Source organism: Salvia miltiorrhiza, chromosome 2 (genome assembly GCF_028751815.1).
Source record: "Salvia miltiorrhiza cultivar Shanhuang (shh) chromosome 2, IMPLAD_Smil_shh, whole genome shotgun sequence".
Lineage (NCBI taxonomy): Eukaryota > Viridiplantae > Streptophyta > Magnoliopsida > Lamiales > Lamiaceae > Salvia > Salvia miltiorrhiza.
This window is the reverse complement of record NC_080388.1, coordinates 39007068-39027028: the sequence shown is the minus strand read 5'-3', so window position 1 is coordinate 39027028 and position 19961 is coordinate 39007068. Positions and strand designations below refer to the sequence as shown.

General features: G+C 36.1%; 3 protein-coding genes, 1 long non-coding RNA gene and 1 pseudogene across 9 annotated transcripts; 4 read left to right on the top strand and 1 right to left on the bottom strand.

The window, feature by feature from the left end:
* Nucleotides 1-388: 388 nt before the first annotated feature.
* LOC131012369 (uncharacterized) lies at nucleotides 389-4019 on the bottom strand. Its single transcript, XR_009097303.1, has 2 exons — nucleotides 3319-4019; nucleotides 389-1215 (listed from the first exon to the last, which is right to left on the bottom strand). It is a non-coding gene; the product is annotated as an uncharacterized LOC131012369 (long non-coding RNA).
* Nucleotides 4020-5199: 1180 nt separating this feature from the next.
* Nucleotides 5200-9717, top strand: LOC131012364 (G-type lectin S-receptor-like serine/threonine-protein kinase At1g11330). Of its 5 annotated transcripts, none has more exons than XM_057940292.1 (8): nucleotides 5200-6591; nucleotides 6671-6778; nucleotides 6906-7075; nucleotides 7159-7369; nucleotides 7458-7695; nucleotides 7787-7937; nucleotides 8049-8381; nucleotides 9580-9717. In XM_057940292.1, the coding sequence occupies exons 1-7, from the start codon at nucleotides 5316-5318 to the stop codon at nucleotides 8355-8357; spliced, it is 2463 nt and encodes an 820-aa protein (XP_057796275.1). In that variant the 5' UTR covers nucleotides 5200-5315; the 3' UTR covers nucleotides 8358-8381; nucleotides 9580-9717. The 5 variants fall into 5 exon arrangements, with proteins under 5 accessions (XP_057796275.1, XP_057796276.1, XP_057796272.1 ...); XM_057940293.1 differs by lacking the exon at nucleotides 9580-9717 and adding an exon at nucleotides 9377-9514; XM_057940289.1 differs by lacking the exon at nucleotides 9580-9717 and adding an exon at nucleotides 9377-9494 and having other exon boundaries at nucleotides 8049-8353.
* LOC131012365 (G-type lectin S-receptor-like serine/threonine-protein kinase At1g11300) lies at nucleotides 9283-12604 on the top strand. Of its 2 annotated transcripts, none has more exons than XM_057940296.1 (7): nucleotides 9283-10570; nucleotides 10658-10765; nucleotides 10845-10996; nucleotides 11083-11293; nucleotides 11437-11674; nucleotides 11771-11921; nucleotides 12021-12604. In XM_057940296.1, exons 1-7 carry the CDS (start codon nucleotides 9304-9306, stop codon nucleotides 12318-12320), a joined length of 2427 nt encoding a protein of 808 aa, XP_057796279.1. In that variant the 5' UTR covers nucleotides 9283-9303; the 3' UTR covers nucleotides 12321-12604. The 2 variants fall into 2 exon arrangements, with proteins under 2 accessions (XP_057796279.1, XP_057796278.1); XM_057940295.1 differs by having other exon boundaries at nucleotides 10655-10765.
* Nucleotides 12605-12751: 147 nt separating this feature from the next.
* LOC131012367 (G-type lectin S-receptor-like serine/threonine-protein kinase At1g11330) lies at nucleotides 12752-13839 on the top strand. Its single transcript, XM_057940298.1, has 2 exons — nucleotides 12752-13612; nucleotides 13701-13839. Exons 1-2 carry the CDS (start codon nucleotides 13262-13264, stop codon nucleotides 13707-13709), a joined length of 360 nt encoding a protein of 119 aa, XP_057796281.1. The 5' UTR covers nucleotides 12752-13261; the 3' UTR covers nucleotides 13710-13839.
* A 370-nt stretch (nucleotides 13840-14209) lies between these two features.
* On the top strand, nucleotides 14210-16149 carry LOC131012368 (G-type lectin S-receptor-like serine/threonine-protein kinase At1g11330; annotated as a pseudogene).
* The last annotated feature ends 3812 nt before the right edge of the window (nucleotides 16150-19961 follow it).

The following is a 19961-nucleotide window of genomic DNA, read 5'->3' as shown; positions in this document are numbered from 1 at the left end:
TGACTGAGTTCCTAGCTTCTATTGTTCTTTTCGTAACAGTGATCATGCATTCTTAACGCATCTAAGTTCATTGAGATATCTAATCAATCAATAATGCATAAACTTGAATGTAAGCATCAGTACATTCATATAAAACGTGAACTTCTCAATGTTTTAAAATCATTACCACATTCTTTCTTGCTGAGCATGACGATGTGATGAAGTGCTGAGCTTTTGTCGACTGACTCTTTCATACTAGTGATCATACTAGAAAAATTGGTTAACTCTAGGGTTCAGAGCAAATAAACTGCTCTGATACCACTCTGTCACGACCGGTCCTAATTAAGGATAATTAAGCCGGGAAACCGTGGCTAATGGAGGGAGATTAGAAGCGGGGTAGAAAGGGGAATAATCAAACAAGAAAGGATCGTATTTCATCATTGTTAACAACATGGATATCTATAATATAACAGAGTTTTTGTCGTATAGACTCAAATAACTAACAAGTTCGGATAACTCCGACTTATCCAAAATAACATAAAACTTCTGAGTACGCAGCGGAATAAGGTTCTGATTACATGTATGAAGACATGTAACCCTAGAGTTCATTAATACATAATAAGACAAAAGAATCCCGCTCGTCACTTCATCACCATCGGCAGCTGCTCAACCTGCACATTTAGAAATATATGCAGGGCTTGAGTACAAAAGTACTCAGTGGACACGTATGCCTAATTATAAAAATACATGCTTCAAAACTGTAAATTGTCATGCCATCATAAACAGTACAGCAAGGGAGTTTTTCGCTAAAAGGCCCAAGCTTACTAAATTCATTTGTGATTCTTAAAGTTCGTCTGCAGACTAAGTTCTCTTGTAATCTATCATATCTGGAACTTTGTGCCGGAGAGGTGGCCACCTCTCACGGTCACTTGACCGGCCAACCCGCTAGATGACTCACGGTCACTGGTGTACACTAGCCCTGGCAGGATAGCTATCAACTGCTCAAGACCCGAATTCGATTACATGATTAAAGTCACATCAGATAGATATCATACTGAAATTTAAACATTTTATGGCAAGACAATATTTGAAATAACTTCAATTAATTTAGTCATGAAATAACTTGCTTGAACGTAACATTTAAACTCATTTGATATATATGAAAGTAATGCCCACCTGATAGAAATTTTCTGTGGTACAGTAGCTCCTTGACTGATTATTAATCTCGTGTTTGACCTTTATTACGAGAATATAAATAAGATACTGCTCGAATAAAATCCTCAATTAATGAGAATGCGTAATTTAACTATGCATGACTCATATTCCGATAATTATTATTCTGAGATAATAATCTGGGAAATTCTATTATAAATCCTAATTGTCGAAATAAAATAATTTAAATAAGGCTCGTCACATGAGGTCGGATAGATTATCATAATCAATTCGTTCTCATCGGGTGTTCTAATCCGTCAATTAAATAAACCCCGTTCCTCGTAGTCAATAGAAAATAAATACTTCAACTTATTCGCTTTATAATCTCATAATTAATCGGGCTTAATAAATAAGAACAAGTAATGTTATAAAATTAAAAAAAATAAAATAAAATAAAAAGGCTCAACATAAGGCACATAAGAATCACAATCAAACATCATCAAAACATGCTCTGCTTTTACACTGACTCAACTTCAAAATTTAATCTGTTCTGACTCCGACATCTCCTGGACTCGAGACTCATACCGAAAGAAAGATCTTCGAGTCTAGTTTCATATAAAAAAAAATAGAGTCAAAAAACTCCAAGTGGTTTGAGAGATATGACGTTTTTACCACGATCTACCATGTTCGGCAGTTTTGAACAATCGAAAACTTGTATTTTTGAAAAATAGTAAACGTTGTCAAACTGGGCTCAACTTTGGTGGATATCTAAATAACACAATAAGGTTAATACCATAAAAATTTGGAAAGCTAGATCACCCAGGAAGCTACTGAAATAAATGACTCTTTTCTCTGTTCTCTGAAATTCTCAGTAGTAATGTGCAGTTTAGGTTTTGCATTTTAAAGAAGTATCATACGAAGTTGGAATGGCTTGAAATTTTACCAGGGTACTCAAGACTCATGTAGGGACTTGCTATAAAATTTTCAAAGCTGTTAGACATCGACAAACCGTCGATCACAGTAGGTCAGTAGGTCTACGAAATTCATATTTATAAGTCCTTAAAAATAATTTATATAAATCAAGAAATAATAGTTTAATCCCAAAAATATTCATTAAAAGTCCATCCTAATTTAAATAAAGAACGGACCTCATTTAAAATAAATAGTCCCAAACTTGTTATGCACATATACTAAATCTTTCACGAAACATCCTTTAAAATAAACTTTGATACATAGAAAATAATTCAACAACTTGAGCTCTTAAGGGGTTGTTTTACAACAGACACCAAATCTACCTCGGATCTCCAAATGAGGCTCCAAAAGACATTCTGGAAACTAGACATTTCAAGGATCATTCTCCAATTTGAATCGAATGAAAAACAATTCAAACGAGCAAGATATGCCCTCTCAAAGATGGGTATTTAACAAGCAAAAATCTGTAAATTTCATATTTCCAGATTACAACCAAGTCAGTGGGCTTTCTTTAAAAATTCATATCTCCCTTTACAAAACTCCACTGGGAACCCCAAAGGTCAATCTGGAAACTAGGGAGAGATCATAACACTCTCCAGTTGGATTTACTCTAAGAACCTTCATGGTTTAGAAGATATGACTATCTAAAGTTCAGTGCACAAAAAGAGTTCAAGTTTGGCAGATTCAGAACATAAATCGGAAAAACCACTTTAAGCTTCACCAAAAATTCTAAAACTGAACAAGTAAGTTCCCAACATGTCAGTGAATATTCAGTAGAAAGATAGGCTTGAGAATCAAATATTTAAGTCGGCCTTTTTCCACCTCAAAGTCGTAGGTTTGTAAAATCTACTGGATGGTACATGGAATAAGAACTAGATTTCAAGAATTTATACCGGTTGTTTCCCTTACTCAAAAATGGTGAGGCCGATGTCAAACGAAAGATACGGGAGTCTAGAGTGACATATTCAAGTTTCAAAGGTTTTCACCGATTGAAACTTTACTTATGATCTCCCAAAGATTGTTTACCAAAAATGTATTCCAGATGGGCAGTGATGTTTACAAATTCATAAATAAATCATGCGAGCTCTAAATATTCTGAAATTTTACCAAAATATAGAAAATGTATGAAAGATGATACACAATTAATTTGAGAATTTTTGGGAACCGTTTGGATGATATGCAACTGAATTCAAAATAAAGAAGCTTAGTATATACCTCTTCAAGTTACAATTTGGAGTTGGAGGAAACTCTCTCTCCCTTTCTCAACTTCTTCTACACGTTTTGGTGAGGGAAGAAAAGACTTGATGGCTGAAACAATATGTGTTGTTGCATAATTGAGTTGGTGGTGAAAGTGGTGGGGAAAATGGTGGTGAAAGTCAAAAAGTAGATTTAGTGGTAAAATGGAGTGGGGAACAAAATTAATGGAAAGAAAAAGAGAAGAAAAAGAAAGGAAAAAAAATGTAGAGGAGAATTATTGATGTATTTTCTCTGTCTCGGTGATTCTGTAACTGTAAGATGGATCGTGTGCTCGTATATGCTTGATACTGTTTATTTAAATAAATCTCGTATTTCGACATGTGATTTCTCGCTTAAATCGATAAATTATAAAATGAATCTAAATTAAATCCGTAGATTTAATTCGTTTGTTGTTCTAATATTTAAATTAAATCCGCAGATTTAATTAACTCACGAGTCAGAAATAAATCACGACTTGAATAAAGATAAAATCTAATTTCATCTTGCTTAAATAAATAACGTGACTTTGCTAAGTCAGTTATAACTCTGAAATAATATCATTAACTGCTTTAACAATATAAATTCAGGATCATAAGCTGAATTCATATTAGGATAAAAACCGTTTTCATTCACTGATGAACAAAAATAAACACTCATTACTAGATTTAAAATATATAAAAGAGCGGGTCACTACATATATTTATCAGTATCAAATATATTTCACGCTTCTACCTGCATCACTGGCTAAGGGTTTTACTTTATCTTATTCTTTAGGGGTTGTTTAAGTCATGTGATATACTCATTAGTAGGGATGTCAATCGGGCCAGTCCACCGGGTTTTCGGGCTAGCCCTATCGAGTTTCGGGTTAGCCGGGTGCGGGCTAATCGGGTTGGAGATTTTTTCGGGTTGTAAATCTTCAACCCTAACCCTAAACTTTCGGGTTTCGGGGTAGCCCATCGGGCTAATCAGGTTAAAGACGTAAAAATAAAATTATCATTTGTATTTTATTATTCCTAATGATCTAATGTATAATGTATAAAATATACATAGATATTAAAGATATAAATTATATAGCAAGACATGAAATGCAAAAATATAAGATATTCAAGATTACATAAATAAAACTATATTAAAATGAGATAGTAAAATTTAACATGTATCAATGCACTAGAATCAATCTGGATTATTACTGAATAATTAGTGGATTTGCCATGCACGTCTCATTGACAGAAAAAAAAAAATTGGTATCACTTTAAAATGAGATACTAATAATTAATTTCTAACTAATGAGATACTAATAATCAATTTCTACAAAAAATTCGTAATTAATTTCACTTTTTTTAATGAGATTGCACACACACACACATATATTCTAACTAATTAATTTCACTTTTTTTTAATGAGGCTACGTATATATATTTAAGCAAATACCATAGATCTAAACATAGCAGAAGTTGTAACTGGATGCATCAGTCACAATTCCGTCAGCCCACCGGGCCAGCCCATCGGGTTTTCGGGCTAGCCCTATCGGGTTCCGGGTTAGTCGGGTGCGGGCTAATCGGGTTGGAGGTTTTTTCGGGTTGCGATTTTTCAACCCTAACCCTCTAATTTTGTCGGGTTATTCGGATCGGCCCATGGGTTTCGGGCTGTATTGACATCCCTACTCCTTAGTCCTTATCTGTATGTAAAGTACACAAAATAGTTTCTTATTGGTAGTTTGAGAAATCCTATTCACTTTTTCTACATTTTTTTTTTGAGATAAATGAATTACTAATAAAGAAAGTGGAAAGTGGTTGGACGTCAGCATAGACTGCTTTCCTCGAATTTTCTGATATGCACAGCACAATTGTACACATATCTAACAAAGAAAATTCAAATATTGACTATGAATAGATCAAACGTTTCTAAATTTCTGAATCATTCTAAATTCAGAGTAGTGTCATCCTAGTCCTAGCAAAGAAGAAGAAAAGTAATTCATGGGTTTCAACCTCCAGAAAAGATTGCGATATTATGTGCTTCAACTCCTTTTCCTCATATTTTATTGTTTCCTTACATTTTCTTCAGCTATCGACCTCATAAAGGCTAATGAATCTCTTAGAAACTCTGACGCTTTGATTTCCAAAGGAAATACATTCAAACTGAGTTTTTTCAGCCCACCAAATAGCAGCCGACGTTATGTTGGTATCATGTACAATCTCCCGGTGATGAGTGTTGTATGGGTAGCTAATAGAGATAAGCCTCTGAATGATTCATCTGGAACATTTCAGATATCATCAGATGGCAATCTTGTGATCTTGGATGGTCGAAAGGAGATTGTGTGGTCCACTAATCTTTCATCTTCTGTTGCAAATTATAGTGCTGTGCTCTTGGATACAGGGAATCTGGTTCTGCAAGATGACTCCAACAATGAGTATGTTTGGGAGAGCTTCCAACATGCTTCCGATTCTTTTCTACCAAAGATGCGCCTTTTTGTAGATGCGAATAGGAAGGAGAAAAATATACTGACATCGTGGACAAGTCCTGATGATCCGGCACCTGGAAGATTCACCATGATCATTGAGCCCGACATCCCACAGTCGTATGTTTTGGAGGATGGCACTAAGCCTTGCTTTCGAAGTGGTCCATGGAATGGTCAGAGATTCATTGGGCTGCCTGGAATGAGATCTTTGTATAATGATGGAACTAATGTTGGCAGTGATTCCCCAGGAACTGCATTTTATGTCTTTACCGTTCCAAATTCGTCTGTTTTGTTATATTTTGTCTTGAGCTCTTCAGGGATTATAGAGGAGAGGGAGTGGTCTGATGAGAAGAAAGGCTGGGATGTAACATGGAGAACTGATAACGAGTGTGACATCTATGGCAAGTGTGGATCTTTTGGAAGTTGTGATGCTCGGGAGAGTCCAATTTGTACCTGTTTTCGAGGCTTTGTGCCAACAAGGGAAGATGAGTGGGAGGCAGGAAACTGGACTAGTGGATGCACAAGAAAATCTCCCCTGAAATGTGAACAGAACAATTCTTTGGGTAAAGAGGATGAGTTTCTGAAGATGGGGGGAGTGAAGTTGCCCGATCATTATGTATTGTTCCCTGTTGATGGCGACTGCAGAGGCGCGTGCTTGAGTAATTGTTCTTGTATAGCTTATGCGGATGCTTCTGGAATTGGTTGTATGCACTGGACTCATAACTTAACTGATAATCAGAAGTTTGCTTCCGGTGGTGAAGACTTGTACGTTCGATTGGCATATTCAGAACTACGTAATACGATGCTCTACTCTTCTGATCTACAAATTATCTTTTTAAGTTCATTTCTTTGACTGGTGATGATCTTCTGCAGATGAGAAGCAAGACAGAAGAGCAATTATCGCGACGACAGTGGTTCTGGGGTTTATACTTATTGCTGTATGCACATACTTTTTGCCAAAGATTTTGTCCAAATACAGAGGTAATGAATTCAGACAACTTGATTAGCAATTCTCAGTGGACACAACTAATTACATGATACGAAATTATACATTCTCCACACCATCATTCTCTCACTCTCTCTCGCACTCTTGTTTTAATTTAAACAGCAAGGAAGCATGAGAATAAATTGATATCCCCCCAAACAAAGGAAAATGGTAAGCATGGAGTTGAACTTGAGGAACTGCCTATAGTTAGATTTGAGATGCTCTCAGATGCGACAGGAAAATTTGATCCGGCCAATATGCTTGGAGAGGGTGGCTTTGGTCCTGTCTTCAAAGTATTCATCTTCTTTCAAGATTTCTTTAGTTCTTCTTTTTTGTTTATATGTATTTCAGATGTGATTTGATTTCTATTTTTTAGGGGCAACTGCCAAATGGGCAAGAAATTGCTGTAAAACGGCTAGCAAGATCCTCTAACCAAGGGGTGGAAGAGTTCACGAATGAGGTTGTGGTGATTTCCCAGCTTCAGCACCGCAATCTTGTCAGACTAATTGGCTGCTGTGTTGAGAATGAAGAAAAGATGCTAGTTTATGAATATATGCCTAATGGAAGCTTGGATGCCTGTCTCTTTGGTAAGTGGATGATGATCGAGTTTCAGTTCTTCTATGCAAGTTCAAATGTGCTGTTTATTTAGAATTTTGTTTGGATGACCCTTCTCAGGTTCACATAAACGAGAGTTTCTCAACTGGCAAACTCGCAAATTAATTATCGAGGGGATTTGTCGAGGCCTGCTTTACCTGCATAGAGATTCAAGGTTGAAGATTATCCACAGAGATCTCAAGGCTAGTAACATCTTGTTGGATGAGGAGTTGAACCCTAAAATCTCCGACTTCGGTATGGCAAGAATTTTTGGTGGCAAGGATGATCAAGCCAATACATCAAGGGTTGTTGGGACATTGTGAGCACTTACTGATTGCCTCATTCAACTAAAATAATTTTCAAATACAAATTTCTTATTGTCATGCTGATCTTGAAATCCATGGTTGCAGTGGCTATATGTCCCCGGAATATGCACATCGTGGAATATTCTCTGAAAAATCTGATGTCTATAGCTTTGGCGTCCTATTAATAGAAATTGTGAGTGGAAAGAAGAATTCCAGTTTTTATGATGAAGATCAACAACTCTTCCTTACAGCTTATGTAAGTCATCGTGTTCTTGGACAGTATAACATGTTTGCATTTGATGTCATATTCATAAGACAAGAGATAGTAAATTAATCTAACCTTTTGTAATCATGTGGACATCCACAGGCTTGGAAGTTGTGGAATGAAGGAAGGATAGTAAAGTTGATAGATCCTGCAATATATGATAGTGGAATGGAAGATGATGTAGTGAGATATGCAAATGTAGGTCTGCTATGTGTACAAGAAATGGCAGCAGATAGGCCTAACGTGTCTACAGTGCTGTCGATGCTTAGCTGTGAGATCGTAGAGCTTCCTCACCCAAAGCAGCCAGCATTTCTCGGGATGCAGAGCTTTCAATCCACAGAGTCCTCTACCAAGAGTTCAACTAAATGTTCTGTCAACGATGTCACTATTTCTATATTAGGAGGAAGGTAGCCTTGAGTGAGACCTCTTTTCCAGGTTAATAATAATAGCTATGAAAGAGCTGATTATATATGTCTATGTGATATAATTGTTTGTTGAGTCAGGTTTAGTAATAGTATTTGTGGTAAGGAGAACCAGAAAATCTAAAATTAGTATAGATTAGTTGTGTTCTTGTTTGCTTGAACCAATTCTTTTTTTGTCTAAATTGTTTGAGTTTTCTGGAAATATAAACATTTGACAGCAAAGGTAACTCTCTAGATTATTATCTACATCCAATTTTAGAGGCCCATCAGCTAGATATTCTGGGATATCCAATATCCAATAGACTAATCTTGAAGCACCCTTTAAAGTTTCCAGATATCATCTTTTCAGGGTCCAAACTAATCATAGTGAAAAATAATAGTAATATGCAAGACTACAAAAATAAAATTAGAAGTTAGTAATATTTCGACACTCCCTCTGTTCACGATACGTCATGTGGATTGGACATCACATGTTTTAAGAGAATATTGGGAGATGTGTATAAATTGGATAAATAGCCCACCAAAGTTGATTTGTTAATAAAAGACTTGTGAGATAATTTTTTTGTAAATATTGAGTATGAATAGAGTTGAAAATATAAACGTATGTGTACCAAAATGGAAACACCACACTTATTTTGTAAAACAAGGTTCTTTTATAATAGAGGTATAGTTTTAGATATTTCTTTATTTTTTACAAATTATAAATAGCTCTTTTCAAATCTGCCTCCAAATTTGAATATAATAGGCATCATGTACAATATCTTGCTAATTTCTTACAACTACCAGGTAGCAACAGCTTCCTTGAATTTTCCGGGTTTGACAAAAAACCACATATATACATGAATGAAAAGTCAAACTCATCACCTCATAATATCTGAGTCCAAGATTCAGAAAAGTGCCAATCTTTTCTTACCAGAACACAAATAGACTAACTCATGGGGTTCAGCCACTACAGAAACATGCCATGTTATGTGTTCATGTTGTCTTGTTTCTTTATGTATTCTGCAGCCATCCACACCATAAGAACTAATGAGTCTCTCAGGGATTCAGAAGTTTTGATTTCCGATGGAAATATATTCAAGTTGAGTTTTTTCAGCCCACCAAATAGCAGTCGCCGTTACCTCGGTGTCATGTACAATCTCCCGGTGATGACTGTAGTATGGGTAGCTAATAGAAATAAACCTCTGAATGATTCATCTGGAACATTTCAGATATCATCAGATGGCAACCTTGTGATCTTGGATGGTCGAAAGGAGATTGTGTGGTCGACTAATCTTTTAACTTCAGTTGTGAATACACGTGCTGTGCTCTTGGACACAGGGAATCTGGTCCTGCGAGATGACTCCAATAATGTGAGTGTTTGGGAGAGCTTTCAGCGTGCTTCCGATTCTTGGTTAGAGAAGATGAAGATTGCTACAGATTTGAGTAGAAAGGAGAAGAATTTACTGACATCATGGACAAGTCCTGATGATCCAGCACCTGGAAGATTCACCTTCACCATTGAGCCTTTAGACGTTCCTCAGTCGTTTATTTGGAAGGATGGAAATCCTTACTGGCGCACTGGTCCCTGGAATGGTCAGATATTTACTGGGCTTCCATACATGAGCTCTGCCTATGGTTATGGGGTCAAGGTTGTCACTGATTCTCCGGAAACTGCAAATCTAATACTTACCCTTACAAATTCATCTGTTTTGGTACACATTTTCTTGAACTCTTCAGGGAGTCTAGAGCAGAAGGTGTGGTCTGATGAGAAGAAAGGGTGGGACGTAACATGGTCGTCAACAAGTATTGAGTGTGAAACGTATGGTAAGTGTGGACCTTTCGGAAGCTGTGATGCTCAAGACAGGCCCATATGTTCCTGTTTTCGGGGCTTCATGCCAAGAAGCAAAGATGAGTGGGCTGCAGGAAACTGGACAAGAGGCTGCACCAGGAAAACGCACCTCCAATGTGAACAGAACAATTCCGTTGGCAAACAAGATGAGTTTCTAAAGCTGGAGGGAGTAAAGTTGCCGGATCACTTCAAATTGTTTCTCTTTTCTGAAGGAGAATGCAGAGAGGCATGCTTGAGTTATTGTTCTTGTATAGCTTATGCAGTTCCTATTGGAATTGGATGTCTGCACTGGACTCAAAATTTGACTGATACTCAGAAGTTTACTTATGGTGGTGATGACTTGTACATTCGATTGGCACATTCAGAACTAGGTACTTCACCCCTTTATTTGCCATGCATATGATTCTGTACACTTCTAATTGTAAGTTCATACATTTGTCTTCTGTTATTTTCAGCAGATAAGAAGCAAGACCACATAACAATTATTACGGCAACAGTGGTTCTGGGGTTTGTACTTGTTGCCAAATGTGCATACTTTTTGCTGGAATATTTGTCCAATTTCAGAGGTACTATTCTCTTTACTTTACATTCTCTTTAACATCTCTGTCTCTCTCTCTGACAATCACATAAATGGAAATGATACAGGACATTCTGATGAAAACACACTCAAACATGATAAGTATGGTGTTAAACTTGAGGACTTACCTACATTTAGATTTTTGATGCTCTCAAATGCAACACAAAATTTTGATCCCGCGAATAAGCTTGGACAGGGTGGATTTGGTTCTGTCTACAAAGTATTTCTTCTTCTTTCAATATTTACTTTTACATTTTCAGTTTCTGTAGTCCGTAATAAGAAATGTGATTGCATAGCGATTTTCAGGGGAAATTTCCAAATAGAGTAGAAATTGCTGTAAAAAGGCTAGCAAGATCCTCTAACCAAGGGGTGGAGGAGTTCATGAATGAGGTTGAGGTCATTTCAAGGCTTCAGCACCGCAATCTTGTCAGACTTCTTGGTTGCTGTGTGGAGTCTGAAGAAAAATTGCTTGTTTATGAATATATGCCCAATGGAAGCTTGGACGCCTATCTCTTCGGTATGTTTGTGATGCTCAATTTTCATTTGGTCTATGCAAATTCATGTATGTTATTGCAGAGCCTACTCAAATATGCTGTTCATTTATAAATTTGTTAGAAGTTGTTCTATGATGGTTTGGGTATCCTGCTGTACCTATCTCAGGTTCACATAAACATGACTTTCTTGATTGGCAAAGACGCAAACTAATTATTGAGGGGATTTGTCGAGGCCTGCTTTACCTGCATCGCGATTCAAGGTTAAAGATTATTCACAGAGATCTCAAGGCAAGTAATATCTTGTTAGATGAGGTGTTTAATCCTAAAATCTCCGACTTCGGTATGGCAAGGATTTTTGGTGGCAAGGATGATGAAGCTAATACAACAAGGGTTGTTGGGACATTGTGAGCACTTACTGATTGCCTCATTCAAGTAGAATAATATTTTTTAAAATCACAAATTTCTTGTTACCATGCTGATCTTGAGATTCATGGTTGCAGTGGATATATGTCCCCGGAATATGCACTCCGTGGTATATTCTCTGAAAAATCTGATGTCTATAGCTTTGGCGTTCTATTATTAGAAATTGTGAGTGGAAAGAAGAATTCCAGTTTTTATGATGAAGATCAAAAGCTCTTCCTTACAGCTTATGTAAGTTGCTTTGTTCTAGATACTGTAACATAATATGCCTTTATTCACAAGAGATAGTAAATTGATCTAACCTTTTTTAATCTTGTGGATATCAAACAGGCATGGAAACTGTGGAATGAAGGAAAGATAGTAAATTTGATGGATCCAGAAATATGTGATAGTGGAGTAGAAGATGATGTAGTGAGATATGCAAATGTAGGTCTGCTGTGTGTACAAGAAATGGCAGCAGATAGGCCTAACGCGTCTACAGTTCTGTCGATGCTTAGCTTTGAGATCGTAGAGCTTCCTCACCTGAAGCAACCAGCATTTCTTGGAATGCAGAGCTCTCGAGCTACAGAGTCCGCTACAAGTAAATGTTCCACCAACGATGTCACTATTTCTATATTAGGAGGAAGGTAGCCTTGACTGAGTGAGACCTCTTTTTCGTGTTAATAGCTATGAAAGAGCTGATTATGTATGTTTAGTTGATATAATTGTTTTCTGGTGTTGAGTCAGGTTTAGTAGTTGTGGTATGGAGAGAGAACCAGAGAATCTAGAATTAGTACAGCTGTGTTCTTGTTTGCTTGAACCTAGCTAGCTTTTTTTTTTTTTTGGTATTGTTGTCTAAATTATTTGAGTTTTTCTGGAAAAATAAACATTTGACAGCACAAGTAATATTAACAGAATCCGATTTCGGTGGCCCATCAGCTAGTATTCTTGAATGTATAGTAGACTAATCTTAGGTATAGAGAGAGAATATATTGTCAAAAAAAGAATGAGATATTTGTAATGGGACATCCCATTATGGAAAGTGGAACATTTGTAATGGGACGGAGGGAGTATATCATTCGGCTTTCTAGATGTCATGTTCGATTTCAGATTTGAATATGCTGTTGAGACATCCCTCTAGACACCTTATAATATATTATATTTCACCATGTGTTTGACATCAAGAGCCATATACATCAAAGAAAAGTCTTAACAATATTAAAAATGAAAATTTCAAATATTTGACCTTTAAATTAATATACATCTGAAACATAGCTATTAGCTATGAAAATGCAAAATAGTGTCAGTCTAGCCCTAGGCTCCTACCAAAGAATAAGAAATCTTCTTGTTTCTTTATATATTAGCTCACCAAATACAAATCACTGTTATGCTGTTATATATCATGTACAATTATATCATATATGAGACAATTAATTCAATATACTTATAGAGCCTTGAGATTTAAGTTGTATCTTTCAGTTTTCTTAGGACTACCAAGTACCAAAAGACTATCTTGTAAGGCTTTCCTTGAACTTTCCAAGGTTGACTAAAAGAAAATTGCAGAATTCATCACCTCATAAATTCTGAGTCCAATGATTCAGAAAAGTGCAAATCTTTTCTTACCAAAGAACAAAAGGCTTTCCAATGATTCTGAGTCCAATAACGCGTATGTTTGGGAGAGCTTCCAGCATGCTTCCGATTCTTGGTTAGAGTATATGAAGATTGGAACAGATTTGAGTAGGAATGACAATAATTTACTGACATCATGGACAAGTCCTGATGATCCAGCACCTGGAAGTTTCACCTTCACCATTGAGCCTTTAGACATTCCTCAGTCGTTTATTTGGAAGGATGGAAATTCTTACTGGCGCACTGGTCCATGGAATCGTCAGAAATACACAGGGGTTCAGAACATGAGCTCTGACTATGGTTATGGAGTTAAGGTTGTCAGTGATTCCCCAGGAACTGTATATCAAATACTTAATTTTACAAATTCATCTGTTGCTCTATACTTTTTATTGAACTCTTCAGGGAGTCTAGAGGCGAAGGAGTGGTCTGATGAGAAGAAAGGATGGGACACAACATGGTCATCAACAAGTAGCGAGTGTGAAAGGTATGGTAAGTGTGGACCATTCGGAAGCTGTGATGCTCAACACAGGCCCATATGTTCCTGTTTCCGAGGCTTCAAGCCAAGAAGCGAAGATGAGTGGGACGCAGGAAACTGGAGTAGTGGATGCACCAGGAAAACTCCCCTTCAATGTGAACACAACACTTCTGTGGGTAAACAGGATAAGTTTCTAAAGCTTGAGGGAGTAAAGTTGCCAGATCATTTTAAATATCTCCTTTCTGAAGGAGGCTGCATGGATAAATGCTTGAGTAATTGTTCTTGTATAGCTTATGCAGTTCCTCCCGGAATTAGATGTCTGCAATGGACTCATAACTTAACCGATAGTCAGAAGTTTACTTATGGTGGTTATGACTTGTACATTCGATTGGCATATTCAGAACTAGGTAATTCACCCCTTTTGAGTATTATATAAGTTCATTCATTTATCTCCTGTGACATTCAGCAGATAATAAGCAACACCACAGAACAATTATTGTGACGACAGCTGTTTTGGGGTTTATACTTGTTACTGCGTGTGCATACTTTCTGCTGAAACTGTTGTTCAAATACAGAGGTAATATATTCATCCTACTTGCCCTAGTTTTTATCAGATGTTTTATAATTCTTTAATCTTTAAACACACATTTTCTGGTTTTATTTTAATTTTAAGCAGCAGGGAAGCATAGAAGTAGATTGCTATTCTTTAAAACCAAGGAAAATGGCACTCAAACATAATAAGCATGGAGTTCAACTCGAGGAGTTGCCTATATTTAGATTATGATGATTTCAAATGCAACAGAAAATTTTGATCCTGTGAATAAGCTCGGACAGGGTGGCTTTGGTTCTGTTTACAAAGTATTTCTTCTTCTTTCAAGATTTACTTTTATATATTTTTCAGATTTTGTAGTCTGTAATAAGAAATGTGATTTCATAGCTGGTTTTCAGGGGAAATGTCCAAATGGAATAGAGATTGCTGTAAATAGGCTAGCAAGATCCTCCAACCAAGGGGTGGAGGAGTTCATGAATGAGGTTGAGGTGATTTCAAGGCTTCAGCACCGCAATCTTGTTAGACTTCTCGGTTGCTGTGTGGAGTTTGAAGAAAAATTGCTTGTTTATGAATATATGCCCAATGGAAGCTTGGACGCCTATCTCTTTGGTATGTCAATCTATGATGCTCAAGTTTCACCTCTTGATTAGTAATTTAGTTAGGATTTGCTGTATGATGGTTTGGATAACCTTTCTCAGGTTCACTTAAACATAAGCTGCTTAATTGGCAAAGACGCAAATTAATTATTGAGGGGATTTGTCGAGGCCTGCTTTACCTACATAGAGATTCAAGGCAAGTAATATCTTGTTGGATGAGGTGTTTAACCCTAAAATCTCAGACTTCGGTATGGCAAGGATTTTTGGTGGAAAGGACGATGAAGCCAATACATCAAGGGTTGTCGGGACATTGTGAGCTCTTATTGATTCCCTCATTCAAGTAAAAATATTTTCAGAACACAGATTTCTTGTTGCCAATCTGATCATGAATACATGGTTGCAGCGGCTATATGCACTACGTGGAATATTCTCTGAAAAATCTGATGTGTATAGCTTTGGGGTCCTATTATTAGAGATTGTGGGTGGAAAGAAGAACTCAAGTTTTTACGATCAACAACTCTTCCTTACAGCTTATGTAAGTTGTTTTGTTCTGGACAATGTAATGTATTTGCATTTTATACGTTTTAATTTTTGTAATCATGTGGATATCAACAGGTCTGGAAATTGTGGAATGAAGGAAAGATAGTAAATTTGATGGATCCAGCAATATATGACAGTGGATTGGAAGATGATATAGTGAGATATGCAAATGTAGGTCTGTTGTGTGTGCAAGAAATGGCAGCAGATAGGCCTAACGTGTCTACAGTGCTGTCGATGCTTAGCTGTGAGATCGTAGAGCTTCCTCACCCGAAGCAACCAGCATTTCTTGGGATGCAGAGCTCTCAAGCTACAGATTCCACAACCATGGTTTCTAGCAAATGTTGGACCATCGATGTCACTATTTCTGTAGTTGAAGGAAGGTAAGAGCTGATTTAGTATGTTTATTTGATACAATTGTTTTCCTGCATACATTGTTGTTGACTTCAATTACCAGGCTGCGGTTGTATACAGGGATGGAGCCAGGAATTGAGTTCGGGGGGCTGAACTTGTAACGGGACCGCCCCCGGGAATTTTTTTTTGGGCATTCTGTATATTTAAGATATTTTTTTTATTAAAATACGAGCATAATACTAATAATAACGAACAATATTTTCATAGATTAATTATATAGTTTCAATATATCATAAAACTTTTTTTGGACATTCCGTATATTTAAGACATTTTTTATTAAAAGGCAAGCATAATAATAATAATAACAAACAACATGTTCATAGATTATATATTTTCTATATATTACAAATTAGTTTCAATACATTATAATTTTTTTTAGCATTTCATACATATTAGGCATTTTTTATTAAAAGACAAGTATAATAGTAATAATAACAAACAATATTTCATAGATTATATAGTTTTAAATAACAAAATTATCATTAAATTAAGTATATATGAGAGAATATAATAACCAAATACTCTTTTATAAAATAAAATTATTTTATAATAGGTATAAACATATATCTATATATATTTTAAAATAAAAAAAATAAAAAAATAAAAAAATAAAAAACTCAAAATTTGGGAGGGGGCTCTAGCCCCCCCCCCCCCCCCCCCCCGGCTCCATCCCTGGTTGTATATATGTTTGCTTGAAACAATTCTTTTTTGTCTAAATTATTTTAGAAAAATAAAACATTTAGCTGCAAATTATCAAAACCAGTATCAGATGCCTATCACCTAAATTTTCTTGAATGTACATAGACTAATCTCGATGTATCTTTATGGAACTGAAATGAAGGTTGGATGGATATCTAGTTAACATGGGATGAAGCACTCTTTCATGTCTCCATGCATAACATATTCCAAGCCTTTAACCAGTGACCAATTAGAATGAGAATCATTATTCTTGCATAACATAACCAAGGGAACTAAGATTGTCAGAATCGTGATCTTTAAGTGGATCGAACTCAAAACTTATGTTGTTGAGGATCAAGTTCTTAATACAAAAAGTGTTTTCATCCAATGCAAAAGTTCTTCATACTGACAAAACCTTCACATCTTCAAATATATGCTGGATTACTATGGTGACGAAGCCCACCAGAAAAAGAAAAAAACAAATCAGGTGTACAAATTAATTATCTATACTGATATAAAAAATGTCTTGGTACAAATAATAAATTGATTATTAAAATTTACTCCTATTTATCTTATTCTTTACAATTTTAGTATAGTATTTATTTAAAGGAGTGTTTTCAAGTTTAGGGTAATTGTACTGAATTTTTAATAAATTCTCATTTTACACATAAACTTTAAAATTTTTATTAAAATTATTCAATTATTAATTTTTTACTCCTTCCGTCCATGAAATTTATGTCACATTGCTTTTGACACCGATTTTAATAAAATGTGAATGAAGTTCGTAGTAGAATTTCAATGTGAGTGGAGTGGTGTGGTCCGTGTGGACCCTATTATTATAAATGGATAAGACATTTTTTTGTGGACGGATGAAAAAGGAGTGGCATAATTTTCGTGGATGGATGGAGTATCATTTTGCATATTCGCCCATGTTTCAACCAAATTTTGGGTCTGAAATGAAATCGTTCCATCCAACTATATAATATGAAATCGGTTCTATTTAATTCTAATAAATAGAGAAAATCGAGTGTTAGGCTAAAAAAATTAATACAAAAAAAAGCCCGAATGCCTGAATCGGAAACGGCCTAAACCAAATACGGTTAGCTAAAAAAATCGAGTGAGTTGGTCCAATTAATCAAAAAAATCTTTAATTACTTGATTGTCAGAAATTTGTTAGTTTTATTTTAAATTTGATAATAAAATTTTAATACTTGTGGAATGTGTTTTTGTTTTCACCAATACAAATATAAAACATTTTTACATGATAATTAAAGAAATATAATTATTTAGGTTCAATGTGCGCTAAATCCTTGTTAGAGTTAATTTAATTTTATAAATTATTTTCAATTTTGATTTTATTCTTTTTTATTAAAATAAATTTTTCTTGTATTTTGAGAATTTTGTTAGTTTTGCAGCTCAATGAATTTGGTTATGAGCTCTGGAAATAAACAAGAAGACTTAGAGGTAGGGGTGGGACGGTATGGTATATCTTAATAAATTGTTCATACCTTATACATTACATTTACCTTCGGTATGGATAAATTTCATACCTTTACCTTACTTTTACCTACGGTATACCTTAGTCAGGTATACCTTTATAGAAAACAACGCGTAATATGAATATTGTTAGAGTATTTTTATACTCTATGTTTTATTGTCATTGTGTAGACTAGCATGAGTGTCTTCTGGAGTTCTTTATGTCGTTTCTACATGAGTTGCTTCTGCAGTCTCAACTTTCTGAAGACATATGAGCAGTCTATACTTGCGGGATTTTGGAGATATTTTTGGAGATATACATGAGCCTTCTTATGGATATATATCTACTGCTGCTGCGTTTGCAAGGGAGTTCTTATTCCTAGGGTTTCCTTTTTATGGGTCGCCTCTTGGAGCCTTTGGCCCGCCAAGAGCCCAAACTTCTTCTAGGGTTTGGCTATATATTGGTGATGAAAAGATTTCGAATTGGCTGCTGATTTTCGTGCAATTCTACTGCTTATTGAGAGTATTTTCGTGGGTATTATTCAGGGCACACGTTTCATGTAAGTGTGTTCTAGTTTGTGGCTTATTTCATCTTGTAAGCGTTGTGGGTTGATTTAGTACTTTGATTCATTGCTCCAGCCTGTTGGAGTGAGTTTATTTGTTGGGTTTAAGCGTTGAATGTGTAGCATTCAACCTTAGGGAGTGAGTTGTTGATTTACTTTCAATTATTCATCTTGGTGGAGGTTTGGGAAGATAAAGAGGCTAGGGAGAACGAGTCTTCGCGTGTAAGTCCTTTGTATATCTTATCATCACTAGTGGATAATTTACCCTGGGCGTGCCCCCCCCAGACGTAGGTGTGTTATCACCGAACTGGGTAACCAACTTTGGTGTTCTTGTGTTTTTACTTTTTAACACGAGTTTCAGTTAGAGTCTCTCTGTGAGTTATAACTTCTGCACGAGTTGCTCCATCAGTCTCTCTGTCAGTTTTAACTTCTGTGTGTGCGAGTTTATATGTTTATGCATAGGCGAAACTTTCAAATATTATGTGGCAAACTAATCCACGTAAACTTCAATTCAACAATCCGACAACCGAAAAAAAATGGGGGGACGAAATTGCAAAAATTGAAAAGGTGGTAATTTAATTTGCCACACTTCAAAAGTCACGCTAAAATTACAAATTCAAAATAGTTCGTGATGTTATTTGCCAAAACCCCTTATAATAATAAGAAAAAAAAAACATATGTATAATATTGTTTTCATAACTTTTTTTGCTCAATTAAGCCCTTTCACCCTTTCTTCTTTGCCAAACTCGGTGCAATTAAGCCCTTTCACCCTTTCTTCTTTGCCAAACTCGCCAGAAAATTTCAAGAATTGCAGATATCTTATCCTTTCAAATCTGTCATTCGTAATTTACTCCACCGCCACGTCACTTTCAAATCTCACTCATCAATAACTCTTCCAATCAGTTTCAAGGCTACCCCACCCTCCCCATCGGTGCCTGCTGCCCGAAGCTGGCGCTCTCCTCCTCTGTCAACGCCGCCAGAATCAGTGGACTAGTCCAAATCGGCCCCGGTGCCACCCTGTTCACCCGTATCCCCTTCTACGCCAGCTACAGCACCAGCCCCCGCATGAACGCCATTGATTGGATATGCATAAATTTGGGAAGTGAAGTGATTGGAAGAGTTGTTGATGAGTGAGATTTGAAAGCGATGTGGCGGTGGAGGAGATTACGAGTGGCAAATTTGAAAGGATAAGATATTTGCAATTCTTGAAATTTTTCGGCGACCTTGGCGAAGAAGAAAGGATGGAAGGGCTTAATTACACTGAAATCCAAGAGGGGACGACTTAATTGCACCGAATTTGGTGGTGGGTCTCACCACTTACGAAACAAATAAATAAAAAATAAATTACTTAACAGAGTTAAACGGCGTTAGGGG